At 36.4% G+C, this 20,361-nt stretch overlaps 1 protein-coding gene across 3 annotated transcripts in view; it reads left to right on the top strand.

Moving 5' to 3' along the window:
• Window positions 1-20,361, top strand: part of LOC131034550 (uncharacterized) — a 51,351-nt gene that overhangs the window by 20,891 nt on the left and 10,099 nt on the right. The window contains exons 3-5 of one of the 3 annotated variants that reach the window (XR_009103808.2): window positions 1,471-2,634; window positions 2,849-2,944; window positions 3,972-4,048. Coding sequence is in view for 2 of the 3 variants with exons in the window: in XM_059221509.1 (XP_059077492.1) it covers window positions 1,471-2,634; window positions 2,903-2,944; window positions 3,972-4,058 (1,293 nt within the window). In the remaining variant the exon portion in view is untranslated. Of the gene's footprint in view, window positions 1-1,470; window positions 2,635-2,848; window positions 2,945-3,971; window positions 4,060-20,361 lie in introns of those variants that run through there. The other 2 variants (XM_057966062.2, XM_059221509.1) reach the window with 2 other exon arrangements.

Raw genomic sequence — 20,361 nt, 5'->3', positions numbered from 1 at the left:
AAACCTACAAAAGGTCCTGCCAAGGGGAAGAACAAAGATAAACAATACAAAATGATAGGGGACCACCAAAACAGGTGGTTAAGAAATAGGTAGAAAAACACAAGAGAGGGGAACAACAACCTTGAAAAGCAAAGAACAGCCACAGAGGAAAATTCAAGATCAAGTAACGTTGTTTGAACTAGAAATGGTGAAGTCGCTAGTGCCATTGTAGATCAATTTGAAGGGATCAATGCAAGATCGGATAATGCTCAGTCGGAGTGCTGAGGGCTGGGAGGGGTACTCTCACGAGAGTCACATGACTCACATCTAACATCCATGAAACCATTTTCACAATTTTATCTCTTAAGGGAAAAATTATGTACACGGACATTTTTTTGTTTATAAAAGTGTTTTAAAAAAATAACTTCTTTTCTGTTTTTTTGGGCAGCCCAGGTTTGCCCATGGAACTCAGGGTGCCCAAGAGGGACCTTGGGTGAACCCAATGGGGAACTGACCTGGGAACCAAACTTGAACTGAACCCACACGAGTACATGGGGGGTAGAGGAGTCTGGTAACATAGCCTTCACCTTTATGCCTTGATCTGTCTTGGAGTTTTCCCAGCTTGTCCATTCTTAGTGACAACTGCAACTCAAGACATTTCTCCATTGCTCTGTTGGCTTCAGGTATTTTTTCTTTGAAAATAATTGAAAGAGAGCCAATGATGTGTGGTAACTACATATAAACATCTGCACTTGTCTAGCATCCACTATGACATGTTTGATCCAATCAATGTTGCCAATGTCCTTGAGTGCATTATTCACTCATTGCACATAACGTGGGGTCCAGAAGATGTGCATGTAATTGGCCTTCACCAACTTCCCTGTTACCTGAACACATATGTGGCATCTGTGACCATATGCACTACCTTAGAAGTACCATCCTTCTCAATTTCATCTCTCAACTTCTGAAATTGGAACTTCGTGATGTTCTGCTTTCCTTAACAATCAATTGCCACAGGAAGTAAGGGCTTTCCTTACATGTGACTATCACATTGATGAGTGGGTGATGCCTAATTTCTGCCCACCCAGCCATCATGAAGCTGCATCCACATGTCACTCACATGATCTTCATTTCCTCTATAGGATATGTTAATTGTGTTAAATGTGGTTTGGGTTATTAATACTTACTTTCAGTACAAATGCCATTTGGTACTCTGCAGTTGATTTATAATATCAAATTTCCATACATTGTGAAGTATGGTTGTGCTGGCACAATTAAGGTTTATATTTCATTGAAGAAATAATTCAGTTTGCTTTATAATAATGTTTTTTGTATTTGTAAATGTAAGGTCAGTGAGAAAATTTAGTTCTAATTGTGTATGGACAAGCGTTCCCTTGTGCATGAATATTCATGTTTTGTTGATAAAGGAATATGGTATCACCTTAATATACTGATAGATAAATGAATTCAATGGTGCATTTTGTTTTGCAGAGTCAGATTATTCAATCAGCTGTACAATCTGCTACACAGTTAGTAGGCATAATTGCATACACAGCTGAGAAAAATGGGGTTGCAAGTCCCGACAGTACTGAAAGCCAACCCACAGATGACCTACTCATGTTAACTACATTTTCTGAATATATCACCCCCAAAAAGAAGGATAGGCCGATTAATATTGATGCAGCTGATTCTGCATTAGCAACCCTCAAAGGCATCAAGGCATTGACAGAATTATGTTCAGAGAACCACACTTACCAGAAAAGAATAATTGAATCTGGTGGACTTTGTTTACTGCGACGTTTTATGCTCAGTGATGATTATGAGCAACTAGCTGCAACTGAAGTATATGATGCATCTAGGTTGCTTGAGGGACAAGATCAAGTTTCCACTCCTGTAGATAAAAGTGCTATTTCAAAAGAAAACAACTCATCTACTGTGAGAGTGCCACCTACTGCACACATTAGAAAGCATGCTGCTAGGCTCCTAACCATTCTTTCACTTCAATCTGAAGCTTCAAAATTAATTGCAAAAGATGAAGCTTGGTGCAAATGGCTTGAAGACTGTGCAAATGGGAAAATCTCTGGGTGTAATGATCCAAAAATTCGCAGTTATGCTCGATCAACTCTATTAAATATATCAAATACAAATTACAATGGGAATAACCATGCCTTTGACAGTGGGAAGGCAGAAAACATGGTTTTTCAGAGAAACATGTGCCCTCGGTATGAGGATATGATTTTTCTTATAAATCCTGAGGCATCTTACCATAAATGTCAAGCATTTCAGGCCCAAAACATGCCTCAAAATAGTGCAGTAAATGTGACTAACACGGATTATTCAGCAAACAATGTTGATCAGGGAATTGGTGGATTTGAGGAAGATTCAAAACCTGGCGTTCATTCCAAAATTCCTCAGGATACATTTCAAGAGATGCAAGAAGAAGCAGATCCTCTTCTTGATGTTGTTTTTGTGCATGGATTACGTGGAGGGCCTTTCAATACATGGCGTCTGTCAGACAATAAAGCTTCTACTACAAGTAAATCTGGCCTTGTTGAGAAGATAGATGAGGATTCTGGAAGAGAAGGAACTTGTTGGCCTAGGGAATGGCTTGCAGCTGATCTTCCTCGAACTCGCTTGCTTACTGTCAAATACAAGGTTATAACTTTATTACTGAGGAGTTTGATTTTTATTTGCATTTGTAGTCTTCATGGTAGTTGTGAGATTAATTTTATAAATCTGGGTAGTTGATTAGAATACTTAGAATTCTCTTGTCTGCATTGGTTTTCTTGTTTGGGCTGCATGATATGTTTCTTTATCAAGTGTCTGTCCAGATGCTAGCAGTTGTTTTAATTTTGAAGCTGGACTTCAGGTTTGGGCCTTCCTCTGATGTGCATGGTACCATCTGATTGAATGCTGCATGCAGACAAATCTATCTCAGTGGTCGGGAGCTACGTTACCGCTTGAGGTGAGTATAAATTTAAACTTTCTTTGAGTACATTGCTTATCTAAATAGTTTTTGGCTGGATAATATGAGTTATGATACTGATAGTCACACTTAGGGCTTTGATCTTTAGTTGTTAATTTTTATAATTACTCTTGTTTAATCCTCCTGTCATGTAAAGAAGATTAATCTTGTATTGTCCTCCCAAGAGCTTTTTGTCATGGTTTGTCATTGTTTTCTATCTATGTAATGGGAAACAAGTATAATGCTGTAAAGACATTCTTCTCTTTCAATTTTTTTTGAAGTTTTGAACTGAGTTGAAGGCATTCCTTCAGGGCAATGAAACTAGACACAAAAAGTTTCTTGATACCCTATATGTCTTGGTCATAGGTCTGTCAGTTGAGATGCATAATAGGAAATCTGAATTTATGTTTTTGGGGTTGATGAATGTTTAGTACAATTTTTTTTGTTTACCAAAAAAATATCTTGAAATCTTTCTTTAATCGTTAGACAGTGGGTTGGGTAGCCTTGCAGTGGGGTTTTGAAATCCTGTCAATAAAAACATATTCACAGAAGATTATAATATTACATTTACTTCTAGACTACCTCGTAGATCATCATGCCTGCACATTGTAGGAGGATATAGACTTCGGGGGTTTCCCAGGCAACAGATCCTATAAAATGGTTAGTATGAAAAACAAGGTTTGTTTTTAACAATTCTAGACTGGATTTACCCTTCCTATTTGAGACATTTTGTATCTTATCAAATGTTATTGCTACATTACTTTCTTTTAAATTTAAATGTTGTGTAGTGTCTTCAATATTGCAATTAAGGATTGACTTGTGATTTGAAAGGCTTAATCTACATTAAATTGCAGTTGGATTGTGGCATATTTTCCCATGTAGTGTTCAAGGTAGTGAAAGATATTACCTATGATATATATTAGGTGTTCATGAGATGTATCAATGTCTATAATAAATGGATATCAGTAGAGAAAATTGACACAACATAAAATACAATCTCACTTCATTTGCTTTCTGGTGTCAACAGGAAGTGAGCCTAATGTTGCTGAAGAAATTGGTTGCAGCTGGTATTGGAGAACGGCCTGTCGTATTTGTCACTCACAGGTTGTCTTAAGGTCTTATTTTCAGTCTATAGATTCTCTCCTTTATGTTCTCGTTGTATTTTCAGATTTGTATGCTTATTGCATTAGTGGTGCTTTACATCTAGAAGAATGTGATAATCATGCTTGCTTTGGCATAAACTCTAATAAATATTTGCTTCACTAGGGCAAATCTTCATTAACTTTTTTTTTTTTTCTGTTCCTAGAAAATAGGTAATTTGCAAAAAAAAGGTTAAAAGTTCAAAACAGAGTGTATTGCTGGGCAAGACTTGTTTGATTGGCAAACACAAGTGCATATTTGAAGGAAATATTCTAAGTTAAAAATACTTTTTATATAGTGTTACTGTTAATTGTTGTGAATAATTATACTGCACAAATTATAGTATTGTAATGTTAATTTTTTAGTTCCTAGCCCTCGCAGCATGTTTCTTCTGTGTATGTGACTTTATGTGGGAATGAGTAGACTTTGCTACGTTTATCTTGTAGCTACTGTTAAAAGTTTGTACACCTTCAGGATTTGATCTCATTACCAAGATCAGGAGTAAACTGAGCTGTGTGATCCACCTAAACCATGAAACACCTATTTTCAGATTTCGCCCGTTGTGGGTTGGTCTTCCTGATTCTTGAATGCTAATGGGAAGATCCAATGTCAGAAATGACCCAAGCTGTACACGTAGAACTTCGTAGACAGAATACAATTAGTGTTGAATTACAATTAGGAATTGTATGTTCATATTTATTATGTTTTTCATTCAGAATGATACAGAAGAAGATTCATAATATAATTTCTATTTACATTCTTTGAACAAAAAGTTGGGATGACGCTTAATCGCCCTAGTTCAAGTTCAACTGAACTTTGTCTATGATGCACCCATAACATACAGTTATTGTTGCAAATGCAATGCCATCATCTTGATATGAGCAGGTATTGATGTCATTGAATTAAAATTTACCAACATCTTCTGTCTCATATAAGCTTCAATCCTGCTCATTTAAACTATTATATATTAGTATATATTAAAAATTATATAATAAAATTATAATTTAAAGATAATATAAAATTTATATTGTAATATTTTCATATATATATATATATATATATATATATAGTTAATATTTTTTATTTTTTAATATAAATATTTATGATTTTTATATGATTTTTGTACAAATGTATCCAAGTGTCCTTGTCTCCCAATTTTTTTTTGTGCTGTACTGCCATATCATACCCATGTACCCGATTCTGATTTTGTAAAGAACCCTTCCTGAACCAATCTATTTCAGACTGACAATGAGAAATTATGTAACCAATTTAAATGTGATACAACCGATTCAGAAACTTAATCCAAGTTAATTTCACAGGCCATTATTCCTCAATATTTAGACTTCAAACAATCAATACACTCCAGATGTGGTAATAATTAAATACTTCAATTATTCCCATTGATGTACAATAATTCTTATCTGATTTGTTCAAAACTATTATCCAATTCTATTCGAAGAAAATACTGCTCAGAAAATTGAACCAGACTGGAATTTATATACTCAATACTCGAAACAATGGAAAATTTAAATTAGACACAAAGTTTCAGAATAACAGAGTAAAGGATCGTTATTGCACCTGTAGGCATGTCAACGGTTTATATGTAATATGCTTTTCTGTTACACAACTTTCCCAATATCATTTCATTCAGTTCCATACAATCTTGAGTAAGACCATTCGTCTGTGCCTGGAAACAGCAGAGGATGATACGCACAAAAACAAGTAATATTGATCCCAATCGAATGTGAACTTGCTATCCGATTGTTCCAACGGAGTTTTCAGAACATTTCCCGTGTGGTCTCATAGAATCCTGATGATACAGTGAAATAATGAAGGGATGTCGTCGCCGTTTTGTGGAGTCTTTGAACATGAATTTCTGATGCCATCTCATACATCGTGGCAACTCCAATACAGCAAAGTGGTTACTGGCAAAGCCTTCGGTTTATTATTCCTTCGGTTTATTATTTCCATATACGGCAACCTTCACATCTTAGTTTGTATTCGGCTTTGAGAACATTTCAACTGGATATTATACTTCCATGCCTCTGCGAATGCATACTATGAAACAATTAATCCAATAGGACAGTATGAACTGTCGAAAGGAAAATAATTCAAATTTCTTTCTTACAAATCACTTACTTTCAATTTCCAAAAAAAAACCCCATGCTCCTTCCTCCCGCATCCTCGTTCAAGTAGGTGCAAATACAGGTATGATCCCTGTAAAGAAACTTACGCCACCGAAAAACTTATTAGTATAAGTTTTAATTATTTATTAATTAATTTATATTAGTTATGTGAAAACTCTAATATAAAGTAATTAATTTTAATATTAATAAATTATTAATTAATTTATATTAGTTGATGGATTCTAATATAAAATAATTAATATTCTAGTCTTACTTTCGACTAGGAATGTATTAAAATATTAGGGGACATTACAGATCTGGCAACATAGCAAAATAGGTCAATGGGTGTGGAAGGCACAACATGCTACAATTGCAAGTTGGAGTCTTAAACGTAACTCCAACAACTAGCTAAGATAAATTAAACTAGGGGATGAAATCCAATTTGAATAACCCATAGACAAGTCAGAAAAGACAAATGCAAAGGAGGTGACAGACTGTTGATTTTAACTTGTTTGATCTGCAAATAGATATATAAAATCACATTGTAACCTGCTGATCTAAATCAGAAATCAGACTTATAAAACTGAAACAAAGAACAGAAGAAAGAAGATATATGACAACATTTCCTGGAAAAACTTCTGTAAATTAAAAAGCTCAGCCCCAAATGTAGATCTCATTTTATTACTACAAAATAAAGTTTATATTACAAGGAGAGAAATCCCATGAGTGATGTGGCCTCTATGTCAACACTCTCTGACAACACAAATAGAAAACTTGAAATACTTGCAATACCAAACTTTAATTGGTCTATAGGCTAAATGTGGGAGCTACAAATACTATTTTGCTATAGGGGGTAGCTAATGTACCCTAATGGGGCAGACCTGGTTTTGAGGCTCCTGAATAACACACAAATCGGGAATGAAGAGCAGACAGAGCGGTATCATATCCTGCAGGTTTTTTGCACAGAATCTGCAAAAATAGTGAGGAATTGATTAGAAAAGAAGACAATTTGACTGAAAATGGACTAGGGAAGTCAACCTAAATTGACAAAAAAACATAAAGAGGATGCAATATGTAGAAATGGTCAAAAGTAGAAACGATCAAGAGATAGTGAGGGATTTTCTGAGAGAGAAAGCGGCTCCCATGAGTTGATTTATGGCTGGGGAGTGCTAGTGTTTCTTGTTAGGCGGGGCGGAGGGGGTTAGCAAATGACTCCAACTACAAAATTTTCATTGCAGCTTCGTATGATTTGCAATACATTTCATTTGTAGGTACTTGTCATTAATTAGCTTTAGAAATACTTGCAAAACCACAAAGTTTGTAAAAGAAAGCATTATGGGGGAGTTTGCCTTCCTTAGTAACTTAGTGGGTTTTTCAACACAAGTCCACATTAACTAACTTTGGTGAAACAAATGTAACGTTGTTAGGGCAATGGAAACAAGACAATAAGTTGTCTAAGGAGAATGGAAATATGTAAAACCAAGTGACAAAGCTAAAACCTTAGGGTATGGAAATGAAGAGAAAAGATCAAGGAGAAGGAAAGGAGGGAGTGGGAATCAAAATGAAAGCTATGGGGGATAGAAAGGGAGAGTATGCAACAATGGAAAGGGAAATTGGATTCTATTGTTATGGAAGAGAAAAGACATCAACTTAACGATATGGCAAGGGTAACAAAGAGGGAGCTACAAGAGGGAAAGAACTAGACTCCAAGAAAGCACTTCAAAGCTAGGATTCCAAGCTTCAACAAGCACTCTGAAAGCACCAACAAGATGATATGACACAATAAACAATTGAATCAAGATTGAAAGCTTAATTGTGGGTGGTTTGAATGAGGGAGGAAGGCTCCTACTTATAGATTTTGGGTAAGTTGTAGTAAGGCTTTCAGAAAATTATTGCTAGAGTGGTGATAAGGATGAATCTATTAATTAGCCAATGAAATTTGGGTCCACATGGCACACTTACTAGGGCCATCCCCAACATTCAATGCTAGGGGCTTCAAACTCACATGATTGGTAGATGAAGGTTTTATGTTCGAGGACAAGATGGGTTTCGTCCCGGTTAAAACTGGTAATGGGGGAAGAGGTTAGAAGAGAACCCTACATGATAGGCAATCTAATGAGGTTTTCAATAGATTTGATGCTCGGATGAACTTGATCAGTTTGATGGGGCTATAGCAAATCTTCCCATGGGTCAGGAACTTTTGGAGGCAGGGGATTTAGTTGGGGAACATGGAAATAATTCTCAGGCCGGTCCGCATGAGGAAGCTCTAGGTGGACAAATGGACATTGATTTACCTTTGGGGAACTTAGGTGTTGTGGGGGTAAATGGGGAATTCGTGAGCAAAGAAGGCTTAAGTCTAATATGTATTGAATCTACTATGGAGAAGGATTTACAAGTGAGTAGTAAAAGTAAGGGTACCCCTCTTGGGTGGGAAATTCATCAAAAAGCCCTCAAAAAAGGCATTCCTGAGAGGACCCAGAAGGTGGGGAGGAAGAAGGATCAAGAAAAGGTGAAGTTAGTAGGTGAGACCTTAGTGGAATCTGGTTCTGTTAAGCCCATTGATTCCCACTTTTCTCCATCCTAGAAATGATCATTCTTTCATAGAATGATAGGGAGTTGAATAGCATCCCTAAACAAAAGGCTATTTGAGAATTGATTGTTTTCTTATCCTCCCGATGTGGTTTTTAGTAAGGTATGTTTGGTAAGGTGCCTAAAATTTGGCCTAAACGTCATTGTTAGTGCATTGGGGCTCAAGGAAATTCTAGAGGTATGGCTTTCTTGTGGGATCCACGTAAGATTGTCCCACTTTGGTGGATTATTAGCAGGTCTTCTATCTCTTTGGTGGCTAGAAGCTATGAATTTGGCGAGACTCTTCTTTTCTCTAATGTTTATGCCCCAATTGATTTTATGGGAAAGTCTTTGCTTTGGTCACATATAAGATTTGTTCTCTCTCTTGTGCCTCTTTTCCCTTGGATTTTGGCAGGAGATTTTAATGCTATTTCAAGTTTGGAAGAGGAAAGGCGAGGAAATCCTAGGTTGGATCCTTCGGTAGGGCTTTTGAGGAGCAATATTGAATTCTTGAGGGTATTTGATGTTAGACCCACCAATGCAGTGTTTACTTGGATTAATAGAAGATGTGGAGTGGAGGGTATAGTTGAAAGATTGGACAGATTTTTGTTCTCTTGCTTTTGGGTTGAGGATAGCTGGAATACTTGCTCAAAGATTTTGGATTGGAGAGGATGTGACCATTGGCCGATCATGTTCTCTGCTACTAGATTCCAAGTGTCAATGAATCACTTTTTCAAGTTTCAACTTATGTGGCTCTGTGAGCCATCCCTTTAGGATCTAATGTTTGTCTGGTGGAATGAGGGGAAGCCTGCCTACAGAACTGCAATGTATTCCTTTGTTAAGCAATTGCAATATATTAAGTATAAGCTCAAAAGGTGGAATAGGGTGAGCTTTGACAATATTTTCTTGGCTAAAAGGAATGCTCAGGCTCGGGTTGATTTTATCACTCACCAAATTAGAGATCAAGGTCTCTCGGATGCTTTACATACGAAGCTGCAACGGTTAAAGAGTTGGAGGAAAGGGTGCTTCGAGAAGAGATTTATTGGAAGCAAAAGGCTTGGGTGTATTGATTACAGGAAGGTGACAAAAAATGCAAAGTTTTTTTATAATATTGCTAAGGATAGAAGACATGGGAGCTCAATTACTTCACTCATTTCATCGGAGGTTATTCAAGAAGCCACTGGATTCTTTATGGGTTTGTTTACTGAGGATTCTATGCCTACCAGGGAGGAGAAGAGCTTGTGCTGGGCTGTATTACTTCTGTAGTTTCCAATGAGACGAATGTTGATCTCATTCGTCCTATTTCTTTAAATGAAGTTGAAGTGGTGGTTTTTGGCTTGAAGAAGGGTAAAGCTCTAGGGCCTGATGGATTTGCCATATAATTTTATCAAGAATTGTAGAATATGATTAAGATGGATCTCTTTGAGGTAATTCAGGAGTCTTTTAGGAACAAATAGATGCTCAAAGCTTTGAATGCTACTTTTCTTGCACTTATTCCAAAAAAGGAAGGAGCAAATTCGCTTGATTCTTTTAGACTTATAGCTCTTTGTAATGTGACATAAAATAATCACGAAGTTGATTGCAGCAAGACTCAAGCCATGGCTGAATAAATTGGTCTCCGAAGAGCAAGGGGGTTTTGTGGCTGGAAGACAAATTTTAGATGGGATTATAATAGCAGCAAAAACTTTGCATTCTATGGCCATCTCTAAGGAGAAGGCTATATTTATAAAATTGGACATGGCCAAAGATTGTGATAGAGTCAATTGGAGCTTTTTGCATAAAGTGCTCACTACCTTTGGTTTTGGAATTGAATGGATTAGTTGGGTGATGAGTTGCATCACTTCCACCTCTTTTGCAGTTCTCATTAATAGTGAGCCCACAGAGTTATTTGGGGCTACAAGAGGTCTTCGATATGGTGACCCTCTCTCCCTGCACCTTTTCATCTTAATGGCTGAAGGGTTGGGAAAATTTATCAAATGTATGGTCAGACAAGGCTTGAATTAGGGTTGGAACTGGGGTCATGGTCTTCCTCATTCTTCTCATCTTCAATTTGTGGATGATACTGCTTTAATAGGTGTTGCCAAAATCAGTGAGGCTGCCAATTTTAGAAAGACTCTAGATATTTTTTTGAAAGCCTTTGGTCAGAAAATTAATGAAGGGAAATCCTTTATCTTCTTTTTTAAAATTCCTCCGTTCCCATTTAGGCTAGGATTGCTAGAATTTTGAGATTTCAAATTGGTGCTCTTCCTTTTGTCTACCTTGGAGTTCCTCTTTTAACAAGTCGTTTGCTTGGGGGCTTTGGCAAGAACTTTTGAATAGTTTTCAGTGTAAGTTTAATCATTGGACTAATAGGTGGCTCTCAATTGCTGGTAGAGTGGTCGAGGTTTGCGGCATGTTGGTATGAATGGTTGTGCTTTGGCTGCTAAACTTTTTTGGACATGGTGTATCAATCAGGATCAACGATAGGCTAAAATCCTCAATATAAAATATTTGGGGGGAGTGGAGGGAAAGGCAGTTCCTCAGTATGATATGCAGGGAAGTGGATCTATGATCTAGCATACTCTTATGAGAAGAGCACAATTAATTAAGCAAGGGCTGTTTTGGATTTGTAACAAGGGCGCTGATGTTTTGTTATGGAAGGGTTCATGGGATGGATTCCTCCTAGCCTATCTCAATTTCCTCATTTGCGGGCTCTTTGCAATAGCTTTCTTGAACCTGGATGGAGTAGAGTTGAGGATTTTAAAGTGGTCATGAGAGTGGGGCAAGGAGAAGTGGCTAGATGGGTTCATGGGATGGATTCCTCCTAGCCTATCTCAATTTCCTCATTTGCGGGCTCTTTGCAATAGCTTTCTTGAACCTGGATGGAGTAGAGTTGAGGATTTTAAAGTGGTCATGAGAGTGGGGCAAGGAGAAGTGGCTAGATGGAAAGAACCGCATGAGTGGCCTCTTGGAGGCTCAGTTGAAGATCGACAGGAGCTCTTTGGTATCTTGGCTAATAGAACGTGTAATTCTGTCAATGGAGCGAATCTTCTTGCCTGGGCCCCCAACTCGAAGGGTATGTTTGTAATGGCTTCGGGTTATCAGGAACTGGATAATTTGGCTTTTGGCAGGGCAAATGTGTCTTGGGGGAAGCATGTTTGGTATGATATGGCTTGGCCTAAGTGTAATTTTTTCTTGTGGTTTAGTTGCTTAGAACAAATGTCTCACTTGGGAGAATCTTCGGAAGAGAGGATTTTAGGGGCCTTCTGTTTGTGTTTTGTGTAGAAAAGGTGAGGAGACTTGCTCGCATCTCTTTTTCTAGTATTCTTTTTCCAGGGATATGTGGCACTAGTGGTGGGAGTTTGGAAATATGCCTATGTCCATGCCAACTTTTTGGTTGATTTTTGGAAAAGTTTGGGCTGACCTCTTGCTAAGACTTCCTTCCTTCCTTTAGGTGGCATGGGATATTGGGCTTTGTTTCATTATTTGGCAAATGTGGTTAGAAAGAAACCATAGTTTTTTCAAGATAAGAGGATGTTGGTGGAGCACACAAAACTATGATGGCTAAATGTGATCTTTTGAGCATGCAGATCTTGAAGATTTGCATGTTCAAAATTTGAATATTTTTGGTGAGAATTTTAGTGATGGCCTTTCTAGGAGACAAAAAGTTAGATGTCGTCGTGCTAAGCAGAAGGCCCAACAAAATGGTAAGTGGTACTGTCCTCCTACGGGGACCCTTAAAATCAATACTAATGGATCTTCTAGAGGAAATCTGGGGCACGCAGGAGTTGGAGGAGTTGGTCAGGATAGTTTTGGCAATGTCATTTTTTTTCTTTTCGATGTATAAGGGCCATCAAAACAACAACTACATGGAAGCTCTTGCTGTTCTTTTGGCTCTTGAAAGAGGATGTGCTTTGGGATGGGGCAAGATCATTTGTGAGTCTGATTCCCAAATTGTTGTGGATGTGTTGAACAACCAGAGGATGGATGATGTTGATTGGCATTTGGTAGTGGTGGGACGTTAGATCCTTTGGTTGAAAGACTCTGTGGAATCTGTTTCCTTTTGTTATGTTCCACATGAGTGGAATAGGGTTGTAGATTGTTTGGCTAAGTAGGCTTCGAAAGGGTTAGATGGTTGGAATGTTGGAAATTGGGGCCAATTGTCCTCGAAGTATACTCGAGATCTGGAGAAGATTGTTAGGGAAGACATGGCGGATTAGTGGGGTCCCTTTTGGGGTCGCTTTTTAGTGGTTTTTTTAACTCTGTTCTCTCTGTTGGGCTTTTGGGCCTTTGTTTTGTACCGTTTTTCCTGATTCAATAAATTTTTACCCCTCTTTCAAAAACAAAGAAAAGGATTTACAAGAAAGTGCCTTATTTGAACACTCATGCTTTATCATAGGGAAAAGTGAGACTTAACATCAAGAGAAAGATGGATGTGTCTTCTAGAGATGTGACAACAAGATGTAGGTTTTTCTCACAAGACACTGCACATTGGTAGCACCACAGTTCAAAAAATCAGTCTCGGACTCAACTCGGTAGCCCAAAATTTTGACTCAGAGCGGGACTTCACATGGGTGTGGCAAAAAAAAAACCCTTATAATTACACAATTTTTTTTTAATGCATTACGATAATATAAAAGTCTAATTTGACTAACAATTAGTCTCAATTCAAACATTACTCGTCATATGATCCTCAAACTCTCAAATTTTGAAATTTCATAGTTTCAAATGTATAAAATGGCATTATAAACTTATAATTGTTTAAATACGATGACATGTCAATATGAAAAAAAAATAAAAATAAAATACATCTCCCTCTTTCCCCTCCTAGTATAACTTAATTTTTCAAGCCTTCAACTAGAAAATAAGTCAATATGTGATTATAGATTGTTTTTTAAAAAATGTCTTCATTTTCTCCACTGTATCCAATTTTCGCTGCTTTTGTTGTTTTCTCCAATTTGCAAGATCTTCATCAGTAAGGAAGACATCATCTTGTTCATCAACAATCCTTTCACCATAAGGATCAATGTCATCCAAGTTGATGGAATCATGTGAAGTGCTCTCCACCTTTCTAGTTCTAAGGCGAAAGTTGTACCAAATGAATATAATAGTATTGAGGCACTCTTTGATCAATTTGTTTCTCAAATAGGCTCCAATTGTGTTCACACCTAGACACATTGTAAGGCCGGGACAAAGCACAAATGGCTAGCCTTTGAACATTTGGTGTGATAGCACTATAAATCTACAAAAGCATTTTAAGAATAAAGAATTAAGTAAATTATAAAAAATATAATGATCAAGTTTCTATTTTATACTTGTATTATTGAACTAAAAATTAAAAGATTCTTTTATTCTCTTTTTGAATAGCTTGAGTTGACGAAAAGAGTCTCCCCATCACACATTTGTAGACCTTGAAATATATCAATTTAATTATTATGTATGTAAAATGGATGTTTCTAGAGTGTCAATATTGCCAAATTCATAAATAAGATATAGTAAATCAGATTCAATAAATATCACCTCCATCTCATCAAGAACTTTGTGTCTTATCTCAACATTTGGCACCATCTTACCAATGCATGAAAAAACATCTGCCATGACCTCCTAATTAGCTTTAAATGTATCAAAGAAGAACTTTGGGTTTAGGTAGTAGGCCAAGGCATGTATCGGCTAGTGGAGTTGGTTTGTCCATCTGTGATCAATGATGTGTCAAATGATTCTTTTTTTTGTTTCAACCATAGTAATGCATAATGGCCTTATCCATGCCTCATAATGGAAACCTATCAGCACGTCGTCTCCATTCACTGTTCAAAGAATCCTAACCAAAGGTTGTGTCACCTAAGAAATTGAAAACAAATTTGAAATTATTACAAAATTAACCTCTCAAAAAAACAGCAAATAGATTACTTTGTATAACGTTTATGTTTGTATTTGTTGTCGGCGCCTCTCCAATTTTGATGAATAAGTTTACAAATTTTTTTCTCGCACTTTTCTCCTCTTCAATGTTTTTGGAAAATGGAGACTCCAAACAAGCATCAGATGCAAACATTTGCTTGAAGTCTCAGCATTTTTGACTTCATGGAGGCATCTATAGACTTAAAGACCAATGTGCCATTAGATGCCCACTAAAATGTTAAGGAGAGTTATCTTGTCCATACATTCATCCCTCTAATAAGATGCTGTAGCCTTTTTTCTGCCATACTTTCTTTTGATCATCAACTACAAGCCTTGTATTTTTTATGGCCTCTTCTAGCAATTGCACACTCAATTGTTTAGTTGTTGGAGTCATAAACCCCTTACTGAGAACTGTTAATGCATTCACCAACCCTACCCAATATAAGCTGCTCGCCACATTGAAGGTTTAATTATTATAGTACCAAAAGTTTGCTACTGCCATCCTGGCCTCATGGTGTTTTTCTTTATTCCAAGCAGTATCTTCAAGTGAGGGTTGTGCTCCTAGAAAACTGCATGGAACAAAGAAATTTGGTGATGATGAAGGAATTTGGCTAGAAGAAGGAATAGAACCCTCGAGACTCTCACCAATAGAGGAATGTGGGTGGTGATTGCTTGGAATTGGGGTAACAAAGGAATCTGTAGGTGTAGATATATTTTGCTTCATCACTATTGCTATTGCTTCCTTTGTCTTTTTTGCTTTTACATCTTTTTTATTCTGTACTCAGCAAGTAGGGAATTCATTTCTCTAGTAACCTCTTCGTACTCCTTAGAACATGCCTTCACATTTTGTCTAGGTATTTAAGCAAGGTGGTATTTTAATCTATTACTTTGTCCCCAATAGGTTGCTTGCATTCACCACAAGTGACTTGGCTCTTGATTGCTCCCAGTGTCCCAAACTTCCATGCAGGATCTTTTTTACCATTCATTTGTGTTGAACTTGACATTTCTGTTTTAACATAGAAAAAAAAATTATTAGAGTTTTGCAAAAAATCAGCAACAAGTAAAATGATAAGCATTTATTTAAAAAAATAGACACCTTAGGGCATGCCTTACATTTTGTCCAGGTATTTTAGCAAGTTGGTATTTAAATCTATTAATTCCTCGTCATAGGCTGCTTGCATTCGTTACAAGTGACTTGGCCCTTGATAACTCCCAGTGTCCCATACTTTATGTAAGAACTTTTTTACCATTCATTTGTGTTGAACTTGACATTGTTGTTTCAACATAGAAAAAAAATCAGTGGGGGTTTGCAAAAAAATGGCAAGCAGAAAAATGATAAGCATTAAAAAAAAAAAAAGGAATCCAATTAGAAGCTCTAAGTGTTAAGAAATAAGGGATGAGGGGAAATGAATTTTTTTTTGACAGCTTTTCTCCTAATTTTCAAGTTTTTTATGATTTTCAAATCAAGTGAACAAAAAAAGAAGAGAATACTAGATACTTGTTTGATGATTTGATCAACTTTTGATACTTGAAAATTCTCTTGTCAAATTGTCTTCTTGCTAGGTTGATGTTTTGCTGGGTGAAATGGGCAAATAAGAGCAAAATGATAAAAAAATAATGATATTTGACTTAAAAATCGCGGCTGGGTGTTTTGGCATAGCTCAGGATTTGGGGGTTCAAGCTTGAGACTTGGACCAACATTCGGCTGAATACTCGTCCAGACTTGGCTTGTGAGTTTGGTCGATTCAGCTCATCCAGAAAAAAAGATTTTTGAGTTTGTAGAGTACTCGGCGAGCCCTCGAACTATGGGTAGCACAAACCCCATTGGAAAATTATCTGATTTACATGGTCAAGATTTAATTGATGCATCAATTGCACGTCTTTTACGCAAATGGAATATTGTGTAATGTTATTCGCTCACTTTATTGTGAGGAGATGTTATTCGCTCACTTTTGACTGCTTTTCTCCTAATTTTCAAGTTTTTTATGATTTTCAAATCAAGTGAACAAAAAAAGAAGAGAATACTAGATACTTGTTTGATGATTTGATCAACTTTTGATACTTGAAAATTCTCGTCAAATTGTCTTCTTGCTAGGTTGATGTTTTGCTGGGTGAAATGGGCAAATAAGAGCAAAATGATAAAAAAATAATGATCTTTGACTTAAAAATTGCGGCTGGGTGTTTTGGCATAGTTCAGGATTTGGGGGTTCAAGCTTGAGACTTGGACCAACATTCGGCTGAATACACGTCCAGACTTGGCTTGTGAGTTTGGTCGATTCAGCTCATCCAGAAAATAAGATTTTTGAGTTTGTAGAGTACTCGGCGAGTCCTCGAACTATGGGTAGCACAAACCCCATTGGAAAATTATCTGATTTACATGGTCAAGATTTAATTGATGCATCAATTGCACGTCTTTTATGCAAATGGAATATTGTGTAATGTTATTCGCTCACTTTATTGTGAGGAGATGTTCCAAGGCATTAACAATGTGTCAATAGGTTATAGCCCACGTGGGTATGAGAAGCTTCATTCTACTTTGATTGATAAATAAAAATGTGACTAGAGCAATAAACTACACCAATGAAAAGAGTGCGGTCTAAATAGCGATGGAACATTGTGATGGATGGTGGACCAATGCTAGAAATTGCGCACTAATTAATATTAGGCTAACATGCAGCAAATAGTATCATTTTTTTATGGGAATTGATTGTTCAATTTAAGAAAAACATTTAGAGTTTCTTAAGAACAACTATGTGAGGCCATTTGGGAGGCGAGGCCTTACATTTAGTCTATATTGTTATAGATGCTGCCCCTATTTGTAAAGAAATGAGTTTTGTTGGTACAAAAAGGTACAGACATATATATTAGACACCATGTTTTATGCAATCATTAATCAATGCACTCAAAGATATTGGTAAGTTTCAATGAATCTCAAAAGTTATTGAAAAGGGCATAAAAATATAAATGTTCATATGTAATCATCACTATACATGACCCGTTTATTGAAAATTTGCCAAGGTGGAACTCCTCAAACCATAATAGTACATGATTTGCTTCTTATTTTATGATTCTTGATGGTCTTTATGTAGTCAAAAGAGCTTTAAGTTCCATGTTAGTCAGTGATGCATAGGCAGCTCAAGGATAATCTACATTAGATAGGCAAGTTGAGGTGAGAGAAATGGTCCTTGATTACCATTTTTGGGCCAATGTTAAATTTATTGACTTTATCAAACCATTTGTGAGGCAATAAAATTTTAGACAAGCCATGTTTGGGAGAAATTTAGGAAGTGGATTCAATGTGTGAAACAATTAAGAAAATAACAGATGTCGGGGACCTTTCTCTATATTGTTTTTGATAGAAGAAAGGGTACATGGAAGATGGAACAAACTTAAGAAGCCCCTTCATTTGGTTGCCTATGTCTTAAATTCTGAGTGGAATGATACAAAGTGACCAAGAAGAGGTCTCCATGTGAGGATAGATAGGTAATGAAGAGGTTTATGGCTAAGGTGAGGATGCTTCAATTATTAGGACAATGTAATGTCCCTACTTTGAAATATAATTTAACAATAATAATAATAAAATTAAAATACAAAAGAATAAAAAAAATTAAAGTAAAATATAAAAGAATATAATTAAATTTAATTAAGTTAATGAATGGTCAAAAGACATGGAAGGAAAAGTTGCGACTCCCTCAACAATGAGATATAAAAGGGAGAAGAGAACCTCATTTGAGAGGGGGACAATTTGAAAATCAGAAGTGCAGATCTGATTTAAATAAGAAGTGCAGATCTGATTATGAAAGGTTGTGTCCCTTTCAAAAGGCAGAAATAATAAAGAGTTGCACTCTTTCAAAGGGTGCTAATGGTGCAAGAGTGTGTCTCTTGCCAAAGGGCATACATGATGAAGAGGTGTGACCTCTCCCTCACATTGAGAGATATAAAGGAAAGGATTCAAAAGGATCCAGTGAGATCACCATCGATTAGATCAGATCAAATCAGTTCAGAATTGTTATTAAGTTATAGGCAGTAACATCCTTACTTTTGGTGGCATGCATGAGGATGTGCTTAATATATGATGCTTGATAATGTTCTTATGCAGAATTTAATAGTAATACTAATACTAATATAGACTGCAATATGTATGACAGTCATACTTAATTTCATATCTATTTATTATACATGAGAAGTTAGTATACTTATAGTTTCATTCATGTTATTACTGTCAGTATTTAAGAAGATGGGGATGAGATGTTCCAAGGAGGGGCAGTCTAAATCCAAGCAATAGGTTAAGTCCCAAGATAGGGTGGGGACCAGCGACCCATAAGCCTTGAGGGTATAGACCCAAGATAGGTAAGGGCTTGGATCTGTAAACTTTGAGGGAACCTATTGTATTTGGTCTCTTAGCGCTTTGGTAACATACATAGACCTTTCTCCCTTAAAACTGAAGTAGTAGCAGGTTCTGATATCTATATTAAGAACCATGAGTAATGAAATTAATCATTTAATGAAGAAAATAAATAAGAACTTGTTAAATAACTAATTGAAGAATATCAATCAATTTTAGTATATTGAAATAGATTAGATAGGGGGACATTACAGACAAGGTGTATTTTTCCTATGGAAGCCTTATATGATATATGTGCAGAGAAAGACCCTTTAGAGTGGTGGTGGAGCCATGGAGGTGAAACGCCCAAATTGCAATAAGATTGTTCTCACAAGTAGTCCGCTCTTCATCTTGTGAGAGGAATTGGATACTTATGGTTTCATTCATTTGTTGGAGAGGAAATGATTAGGGTCAAAGATGGTGGAGAATCTAGTCTACATTCATAGCTCACTTCATAGCTGAGTAGGATTGGAACTTCATCCATTAAATGGCATAATATGATAATTTAGATTTCCGATTTGTGTTTTTTTTGTGTGTATCAATATTTGAATATGTAGTATGAACTCTTGAGTCAAAGAGTCTTGAAAGTTGACACTATTTTTAATATTAGATTGTGTATTTAAACTTGAAAGGTCAATGTTTGGAACTTTAACTGTTTTGAGTTATAAGAGTTAAAGGCATTATTTTTTAATTACAGCAAATTACATATTCTACAAAAAATTGGCGTATCCAAGGACCCATATATATTTTTTTCTAAAAACGATGTATTGGTACCCATAGCCACCTCCCATATTGTGTCCTGGTAACTAAGAAAATGTGAATTCAGTAGGTTTGGATGGTCCTGTTGGATTATTGTCATTGATGTCAAAGGGCAAAATCAGTGGCATAGTAGATGGAGGTATTGTGCCAAATTTATGGTGCGCACCAAAATCGAGATTTCATTAATCAAGATAGGAAATTTAATTATCAAAGTGTAATGTCCAAAATGAAATGATTAAATAAAAGATGCAAAAATTATATTATAATTTAGGACGACCCCTTCATAGGTGCTGCTCCTTTTGAAAGGGTGTAAATTATTATTTTTTTAATATTTTTGAATAGTCCCAAAAGAGGGACAACCTCCCTAGAGCCTAGCACTCACCTTGTGAAAGGGAATAAGGCAATAAAAATATAAATATAAATTAAGTGCTGCTGGCCAACCTCATTGAGGAGGCATGACCATTGGATGAAGAGGCATAGTGTGGGGTTTAAATAGAGGTCTTTTGGTGGACAAAAACATAGTGTTCAAGCATATTTTTCAGATGTATGAAAGGCAGAGTCAAGAG

Source organism: Cryptomeria japonica, chromosome 5 (genome assembly GCF_030272615.1).
Source record: "Cryptomeria japonica chromosome 5, Sugi_1.0, whole genome shotgun sequence".
NCBI classification, from domain to species: Eukaryota; Viridiplantae; Streptophyta; class Pinopsida; order Cupressales; family Cupressaceae; genus Cryptomeria; species Cryptomeria japonica.
This window is presented reverse-complemented; position numbering and strand designations above follow the sequence as displayed.